The following is a 9,930-nucleotide window of genomic DNA, read 5'->3' on the forward strand; positions in this document are numbered from 1 at the left end:
GTGCATGGAGTTTTTTCAGCAGTCAAGAGAGATTCCCCTGTGTCACGGCATGATTTCTCACTTTCTGTGTCACCTCCCTTATGACTAACTTTGGCCACCACGGCATCCAGAAGGTGCATATCAGAGTTCTCCATCAGCAGACTGCAACTGCCCATTCCCTCAGAAATCTCAACAGCCATATCAGAACCAGTTTTTCCTGCTTCCCAGACACAATCATTCTTCTTCTGGAAAGAAGGTCCCAAGGCTTCATACAGCTCATAGCCAGCACAAAAACTGAAAGGCGATATCCGCATGTCAACACAATCAGATTTGGTCGGTAGTTCTAGGTTCTCAAAATCTTGATGCAACTGCAGGTTTGGAAATTCCAGATCATGAATATCACCTTTATCCTGGAAAGCTGGAGAGCCAACCATCTCTAAAGGAAGATTGGATGGGACCATTTGAGAACCATCAGCATGGAGGGTGGCATTACGTAAATCAGATTTACCAGTCCTAGCGTTCTCAGCATGAGTCGTTCTCGTGATTTCTGATCTTTTTCCTAAATCCCTGAAATCATTCATCTCTGCACCATAGTTCATACTGTCGAGAGATTCCATCTCTTCTTGCCGCGGTTGCCTTGCAAGAATAATTCCAGAACTAGAGGGAAGTGAAATTTCATTCTCGGATATTGTGCGATCAGCGCTTTCATGCATCTTCATTCTAAGAGTTCTATTTGAAAGGCTCCCCATTTTAGGGACATTATGAGAATGATTCCCAAATCCCCCAAGAGGTGGAAATAACTGAGACCACAAACTTTCCTCATCCTCATGAAAAGATCCCTTTAATCTAGCTACGCAGTCATGAACAGCTGGATCTGAAATTCTTGTGCAGGTAGCTGACTGGCAAGGAATGCAACAATATGAGAGCGCGGAGAACAAATACTTGTGCATTCAATTCATATATAGCAGAGTGGGTGTATGTGGTCTGAGAGTGAGTGAGTGAGTGAGTGAGTGAGTGAGAGAGAGAGAGAGAGAGAGAGAGAGAGTCACCAGACAAGAATTCTCTGTGTTACTTATTATTGAACTGGGAATACAACCTACTAAGGAATCTTGCAGCTCAACAAAAACATTTCTAATATGGTCGACCAGCTTCAAATCCTCAGCAATCTGATCAACTCAAAAATGAAATATGTGTAATCAGTGACTTATAGGTAAAATATTGTGTTTTCTTTCAGACAAGGCCTGGCATTTATGTCATCAATAAGGATAATATACAGTGATATTGAATAATACAGCAGAAGAAAATTAAAACTTATTTGTATATCTTTCTGTTAGCCTGGTTGAACTATCTAGAAGTTGCTGTATGCACTTGCACGACAAGATATCTTTATATTTTGAAGTAGAAGGCTGACTGTTGCTAATTTGAATGGCAGGCATATTATTATAACCAAATCAATTTTGTTATCACCAGAATAACTACATATAAAGGATACTGCAGGATGGAAAATGATTATATCCAACTTTTTCACAATCAGCAACAAGTAGAAAATTCAGATAACAGTCCACCATCATATCAAATACAAATGACCAGTTAAATATACACCTTGTTATATAGCATAAGAAAATTCCTTATTCATCAATACAATACCAATTATATGAAGCAACTGCAAGTTGCTTCTTTTGTTCTGAAATTTGCCCCTTATATAAACATGAATTGTAAGAAAAATCAGTAGATGTATCTGCAGAATTTATCCTGTACCTGGCATAACAGAAAGAATAAATGCTAAGAAATGAAAATAGAACATTGAGTAATAGGTCACATACTTTATGTAGAGAGCCTAGTTGTACAACTCCATGTGGAATGACAGCCACAACTGCAATGGTCTGCAAAATGAAAATCTCCTATTAAGCATTATCCTAGTTCAGGTTCACACAAACTACAGTGTAGATGAGAGGAAAGGAATAGGATGTACGCATTATGAGAGAAACTGATCTCTAATACATAGAGATGGGGTTTAGGTAATTACAATCAATGAACACTATGCCAAGTATAAGAATCCTAAGGCATAGGGGATATGCACAAATCCTACCAAAACTTATAATGCTCCCCCTCAAGTTGAGCATATATCAATCACGCATAGCTAATTACACAAAACCTTAAATTACTTTGCCCCTAAAGCTTCAGTGTATAGATAGAAACCATATTGAACAACAAATTAAGAGAAAATTAAAAACAAATAGGATAAGAGATCTACCTTAATGCCAGCTGAAAACTGTGTTTGCCACCCACCAAAGAGCTGGACAGCACAAATTTTTCCAATTAGAATGAAATCGAGACATATAAGAACACTGCAACAAGGATCACACCATTTATCTTAATCCGATTTTTATGCCCTACATTCCAGCTCCAGGTTGTTACATACCAGGGACAAATGTTTTAAGAAGGAAATAGGCATTCTCAATGTAACCAAACATCTTGAAACCAAATAAGCATTTCATGTATGTAAACCTTTCTTTTTCTGGTCAATACTAATTAAAACACTCACATCTAATAGAAACACCTAGACCCATATCTGTACTGAATAACTATTCATTCTTAAGCTGAAAAGATAAAGTAAGGCAAACAGTCTCTTATATAATATACTCCAAGTCAAGTCTGACCAAAACATGTCATTCTTGCACGGTAGCACCAAATAACTCTGGGCTAGAAGGGACAGAACAGAATTCATCCCTTAATTACACAAAGGTTGCATAGATCTACCTCGGATGAGGAGGAAGAATCAACAACAATCTGATCCAAAAATATCCATGAATGCTTCCCAGAAACTGCCACTTGTCCAACAACCCTATCCAGCCAAAAATGAAATGTCAAAAAAGAGAAAAAAGGAGAAAAAAGAAAAAGGAGAAGAAACTAAACATACATGTAGCATATGTATGCATATATAGACATATACATAGATGTAGAGTCATATTTTTGCAGATAAGTAGAAGAAACCCGCTACAACGCTCACTGGTAAAATCATAGTTCATAACGATATATCAATATTAATGTTGTCACAAGCAAGTATTGGCTTCACGCATTTTAAGTTAATCCTAATTTAAAATGTGGCGAAACAGAGATATGAAGCAACAAAAAGAGCATCAATGATGTTTAATTTATATGATGATAAGCGACATACCCTTCCCCCAGAGAATATACTTGATATGACATCTTTGCCACAGCTAATCCTAAAGGATCATGTGAATAAGAACCCTCATTCATGCTGCATGCTGTCGCATTGGACCACATCTTGTCGGGGTATTGGTTACTGTCATAATACGCATCCTCCCATGTAAACATCCTGCATCAAATTTGATTTCAAGAAAACAGAGTAAATCATTTTCTAATAATTAAAAATACCAATCTCCATAATATAACCACTCATGAAAATTCCTTCAGAAGAATCATACTCTACATTTTTTTTTTATCTTTTAGTCCAAAAAGCAGCTTCCATAAGGTAGCATTTGACATGAAATTCTGGGGATATAAGACTTCTCTTGAAAAGTATGTAATTCTTTTTTCATGAAAATGGAGCAACTTCATTTGAGTTATTTTTTGCCCACTGAAAGGATTACTTAAAAGCTTAAAATGTATAAACCTTTTTAACCATAAGCAATTGTGTTAGTTAAGCTTCCAGTTTAACTCTCCCATAAGTTTATCTGACAAACAGTAAGTTAATATATTTTGTGGTATCTCCATCTAACAATCGACGCCAATTTCTGTTTGCAGCTTAGTTATTGCACTTCAACCTCTTTTCACCATAGAGGCATTTGTAGAACAATTTCTTTGTTTGTTGAATTATCCTAAACCTGTAAGCTTCAAAAGAGTGATGCTGAGAAGACAGAAAGTTCATAGTTCATCAACACTGTATAACCTACAAGATAACAACGATTGTAACTTCCGAATTTTCTTACAACCTACTTTGTTCAGCAGAAGGGAACATGTAACAACACCAGATCCTCTATATCATTAAAAATACACATGTGTGATCACATGATCATACGTCGTATAGACCCACATATGTGTGCCCATAACCATGTATCCGTAGAATTTAAATGTTCAAATACTTACTGTATAATATCTAACAAAACTTTTCCTACACTTGTTTGCTTTATAAAGATTACCAGTTTTGTATAACAATTCAAGTCAGAGAGCAAAAATAAGGAACTTACATCCTTGCTCGGTGCCTTAATTTCCAGAAAACAGCATATTTCCAACCAGTGTTGAGACAAAGGCCCCTGAGCACTTGCTGCAATCGGCTTCCCATCTTTCCTTCTCCCAGTGAGCAAATTCCTAATCACAAACACCCAACCCTAATTTGGAACAAAACCCAATTAAATCCCTAGTCCACCCCCTTCTTGTTTAACAATTTCAAATCCTAGCTCCCTCTGTAAGATCCTCTTCCAGCTTGTTTCCTTCTCAACTTTCTCTTTATTGGGGGACCCACGGTTGGCAGCAACATTCTATCATCTATCCCCATCTTCTCTCCCACTTCCACAAACTACTAGAAACCAAACTACACACTACCTTAAACTAACTCACCAAGTTGCAACAAGAACCAGCACAGAAAACCTTAATCAGATAATTTTCCATGTTCACCATAGTATATCCTTCAAGTTCAAGAAATCTCACAGAAAACCTTATAACAATCTCTCCTGAAATCGCTTCCCACGAAAGTGAGAGGAAAAAAAAATCAATCACGACCCACAATCAATCTATTGTAAACAAAACACTTCAACTACGTGAAAATTTTAATGAACCCTTCTGAGATATTCAGAACATCAAAGAAACCAATAAAAGATGCCCTTGTTAACGTATATCAAACGACATTAAGCGCTCCATTTGCTTCTTTCTTCTTCTTCTTCTTATATATGTATATATAAACTGCCACTGATCCGGAACACAACTCCTTGAGAAAAAAGGAATATAAAACTAAAAAAGGGGATTGTTCTGGGGTTAATTCTAACAGTAAACTGCTTCAGAAGAGTACCTTCGGCGCTCAGTAAAGAAACTCTGGAAAACAACTGCTTTTGCTGCCATTTGCATTTCAAGAAACAAATCCTTAAAGTTAAACAATACCTCGAAATTTCAGAGAAAGAGCACCTGAAAAACTGCAGTGGTTTCTGTTTAAAGAGGAAAGATTTGGGATCAGATCAACTCAATGGTTTTCTCTCCATTTTTCCGAACTCAAAAGCCTGCCTTTTTATACAAAAAAGAACAGAGTTCAGCCTTTTGTCGAATGCACAGTGCCGTATTCTAATCTACGACTGGTGCGCATCATGCACCATCGCCTTTCGCCGCATAATCTCTCCCCCCCCCCCCCCCCCCCCAATGTCCCTTTGTTGCTTCTTTTCCATCTTTTCCTTCAATAATGTAATGCAATCTAGGGTTCAAAATAAATCATACTACTTGAAATTAGATTAAAATCGAACAATAATAATTCATTCAAATTCCATTTTTCTTAAGTTTAATAAATCAAATAATATTTTTTGTTCGATAAGCTTGCCAGCTCGACTCAAATTCAATTTTGAATTATACAAAAATAATAAAATACACTAAATAATATAATTATTCGAAATTGACTCGTGTCTGATACAATTAAAACTCGTTTACGTTCAATTAGTTTAATAATCAATTCAAATTCAAACATATTATTTTAATCTTGATAATAATTCAAATAAACCTGAACAATGACGTATTCTATTTGATTCAAAAGCAACCCTAATGCAATGGCCAGTGGAGTATTCATACATACATCTTTAGCGAAGTGCAAAAAAATAAATTCTATCTATGTTGGATGATTTGAATATTTTTAGCTTTTATATATTTTCTTGAATAATTCTATTTTTTTTTTAAAATATGAAAAAGAAATGTGATATAAGAATGTGGAGTAGTGGGTCGTGGAGAAAAAATATAATTGTGAAATTATGAAAAATATTAAAATTACTATTACAATTATTTTTTAAAAAAAAAAAGTAGAATTAAAGATAAATTTAGATATTTAAAAATTAATATGATAATGTATTTTCTTTTATAATAGTATAGATATTGCTGGTTTTATATGTTAGTAATATTTCAAAAATAGCTACATTATATATGCTTATGTGGTTCAATTTCAACATGTAAAGTCATTATAACCCATCACAATAACAAAATGGATTGACATAATTGTGGATTTTTGTGGGGGTAATGATTAGTATTGTAGGTTTTTCACACGATTCTTTTGATTAATTAATATAATTAACTAAATTATTATTTTCGCATTCGCAAATCATTAAAAACATAATAATTTTTTCTTAATATTATCGTAAAATTTTATAGATAACCAGCAAATTATTAGTCCAATGGTAAGTGAATTGAATTTTAAGATGAATTTTTGTTGATGATAAGGTTTCGTAACCTCACTTATCGATAGGGAGCACGAGTAAATTTGTCTTCTATGGATAATAAATAAATCTTGATAAAAGTCGGATAATTATATTACTGCTCAAAATATAAAAATAAATTCGCCACATTACTAAACAACAATATTCAGCTCACTTACTGAAATTATTTCACTATTAAAACCAAAATAATACTGAAGTTGAGTTGACTCATTCGGATCAAAATAAAAAAAATATTATGTTGTACGACTCACAGGGGCCATCATGATTAATATCAAAATGAATTGGAGGACAAATTAATAACATTATTGATTCACAACAAATCTAAATAAAGTTGGAAGAATCAAATTTTAATAATTAATTTAATAGCAAAGTGATAAAAGTGGAGATGAGTAAAATCACATTATATTAGTGAGTCCATGATTAAAAATGAGAAGGGGGCTTTTGAGTTATAGTCCACATATATGGCAAACAACATCATGTGTGTGGGAAGAAAATGCTTCTTATCTTCCCATCACACTCCAATCCCTCTTTTTCCCCTTACTCCATCAACTTACCCTCCAAAACCCCTTTTCAACAATCATTTTTACTGCTAAAAGTTGTGACACTCAACACCACCTCATTTGCAATTGTCTCACTCCCTCTGGTGATGCTGGATGCGGAGTCATCGATGCTCCATTGCGTAAAGTATTGTCTGTTTTTACTTTTTTTATGAGTTTTATGATTTGAGTTGAAAACGTGTCTTGCTAAATGAGAAAGTTCTGAAACTTATAAACCACTCAAACTACTCATCTATTGCAAATATGAAACGTGTGTCTACATCATTTTTACAATATTATTTTATTTTATTTTTTAAATTATGAACCAGCCAACTATGTTTTTGTGGGATTTGAAAAATTGTAATGATTGGTACACCAACTCACCAGCTTTTGTGCCTTAGTCCACATTTCATCTCTATCCTCTTTTTCTCCACTGTAATTATTTTGTTTTAACATTATTGTATAAGTATTTGTGGAGATTTTTGTGTCATTTTTATGAATTTTAAACCACAATTTATATGATTTTAAATATAAATTTACGGGACGATTCTTGACATTTTCTCGCTAAATTAAGTGTAACGGATATGTTTCGTCCAATATAGATTCATATATAATAACTCCTCTATATGTTACTCTTATTTTACTCAATAGAATACTCATTGAATTTTAATCAAATTATACCCCAAAAGTTCGAATAGGATATAGTTTTACCCTTCAATTATTATATTTATTTTTGTAATATATTTAAAAAAATCAAAGTTATCAAATTATTTAAAAGAATACTCCAAATGGAACTTTATATTATTTTTCAAATGTGCAGCAAAAATATAATTATTTTATATACAATATTTTTAAATAATAGGAGCCTAAACAACACGACCAATATTAAGAATTAAAATTTTAATAACGCCAAATACTTAGAGATTGATGTAATAAATGTTAGTCATAAAATTAGACAAAATATTACAGCAATGAGACAATATATAGCAATTATCATTGTTGTCTGGGGGAAGTGATTATGGTTATTAATGATGATTTTCTAGTCATTTTCTTATATTCTTTTACCTCCTTAATTTATTAGGAAAAATAATGGTTGTGTTGGTGAATTAAGTGGGTTAATTTCTAGGACATTCACAAAGTGGAAAGAGAAAACGTCACATGATGACATGCCAAATAATTGATTAAAATTTTGATATTGTTGTTAATAAAGATTGAATTTGTCTGGTCCTATCTGGTTGGGTTTTTACACAGGTAATTCAAATTAGGATAAATCACAATTATTTATTTGAAGTTTATTGTAATTATAAATATTTTATTATTATTTAAAAAATTATAAATAATTCGTTGATTTTAATGTCCGTATAACAACAAATTCATTCCGTTAGACTCCGTTAAATTTTTATCCAATTTTTATCGTGAGCTGATCAAAATATTCTTTTAAATTATGTATTATAATCTTACATTTTTCTTAATTAATATTTTTATGGATTTATATACTTTATGTATTATTTATTTTATCCACCCTTAATTTTTTTTTATTTTTTTATTCAACAATGATAAAATAGTAATTTTCACCTAATCCGAAGGTACCTAATTATTTTTTATTTGAGGGGGTACTCACAATTTTTCAAACAACGAGGGAATATTCGTAATTATGTCAAACTTCAAGGGAGGTAACTGCAATTTATCCTAAAATTATTTGCAGTCAGATTGATGGAAGAATTTGAAAAAAATAATTGCGAATGACTCTATACTACAAGATTTTGAAATACATCACTGTTCAACAAAATACGACTTGAATTTAGAGGTGGAAATTTTGAAATAATTTGGATTCAAAATTATCCGAGAAAATTGTTACTAGAGACTCGAAATCTATACTTCCAAATCCACCGATCCAAATATAACCTGAGTCATAATGATTGGATTACCTTACCATGAGTGTAATACACTGTTCTAGAATAGGAAATGAAGAGTATGGGCTGTGTAATTGTTTGATAAAAAATTATTCCAATACTTTCTTACCACTTTTGAGGTTCCAGTCATTATGATTAGAACAGGTCTCGGGAGTTATAAGTCATTTATATGAGTAATTATAAATTATTCACATAATTAATTTATCCTGAATAAATAAAATTTATAATTATATATATTATAAAAAGGCTGTTTAATTAAAATGATATTAATTTTCTAATATTTCTCACCTCCACGCTTATTTTTCCTAATAATGTGTTGTGCATTATGTTGATAATATAAAAATAAATACCACATAAAATAAGAAATGGTATGAGTACAAAGAGACAAAGGACAATCATTCCTCAACACCTTTTGCCCTTTATATATGTTAGAAAAAAAATAACATCTTCAAGTGCCCATTGAGTAAATTCATTATTATGTATTGCCATTCTAATTATCATACATGAGCCAACAATTGTGTAGGGCTCCTCATTCAAATTTAATATATATATAAATTATAACCAAGTATGGTGTAGTATTTTATTTTTTTTTAAATAAAAGACTCACTTTTTGCACTTGGATTTGAAAGCCCAACTTTCCAAATTTTCTATATGATGGGGAATAAGAATAAAATAGAGGGCAAAATATGTGAAATTACAAAATTACCTATTAGTGAGTAAACCACAATTACATGGAAGTGGTTGGTAGTTGGTTAAAATGGTAATTTTATATTTTTCAGCGTAACTGGATTATTCTACATGTATAAATAGCACTCTGCAATTTTAGAAGGAGGGAAAATATCATTCTTTGTATGGTAAGGGCCTTTTCACTTTTGGTCCAATTAATCACGGGATTATCACTTTTGGTCATGTAACTTTTAATAGATAACACTTCTAATTCCATAAAACTTTTTTGTTAGATATTCAACAGGAAAAAACCACATGGACATTAAGTCAATGGGACCAAAAATACGAGACAAAAGTGAAAATTTCATAACCAATGGGACAAAAATGAAAACACTCTGAATTAGGGGACAA

At 32.4% G+C, this 9,930-nt stretch overlaps 1 protein-coding gene across 1 annotated transcript in view; it reads right to left on the reverse strand.

Moving 5' to 3' along the window:
* The window catches only part of LOC105163585 (transcription factor EMB1444), a 7,752-nt gene extending 2,528 nt beyond the window's left edge, over positions 1 to 5,224 (reverse strand). The window contains exons 1-7 of the mRNA XM_020694812.1: positions 4,191 to 5,224; positions 3,158 to 3,319; positions 2,740 to 2,824; positions 2,234 to 2,275; positions 1,803 to 1,862; positions 1,029 to 1,145; positions 9 to 878 (exon numbers count right to left, since the gene is read on the reverse strand). Coding sequence (XP_020550471.1) covers positions 9 to 878; positions 1,029 to 1,145; positions 1,803 to 1,862; positions 2,234 to 2,275; positions 2,740 to 2,824; positions 3,158 to 3,319; positions 4,191 to 4,285 — 1,431 coding nt within the window. The 5' untranslated portion in view covers positions 4,286 to 5,224. The remainder of the gene's footprint in view (positions 1 to 8; positions 879 to 1,028; positions 1,146 to 1,802; positions 1,863 to 2,233; positions 2,276 to 2,739; positions 2,825 to 3,157; positions 3,320 to 4,190) is intronic.

This window comes from Sesamum indicum, linkage group LG6, assembly GCF_000512975.1.
Source record: "Sesamum indicum cultivar Zhongzhi No. 13 linkage group LG6, S_indicum_v1.0, whole genome shotgun sequence".
In the NCBI taxonomy this organism is placed as follows: Eukaryota; Viridiplantae; Streptophyta; class Magnoliopsida; order Lamiales; family Pedaliaceae; genus Sesamum; species Sesamum indicum.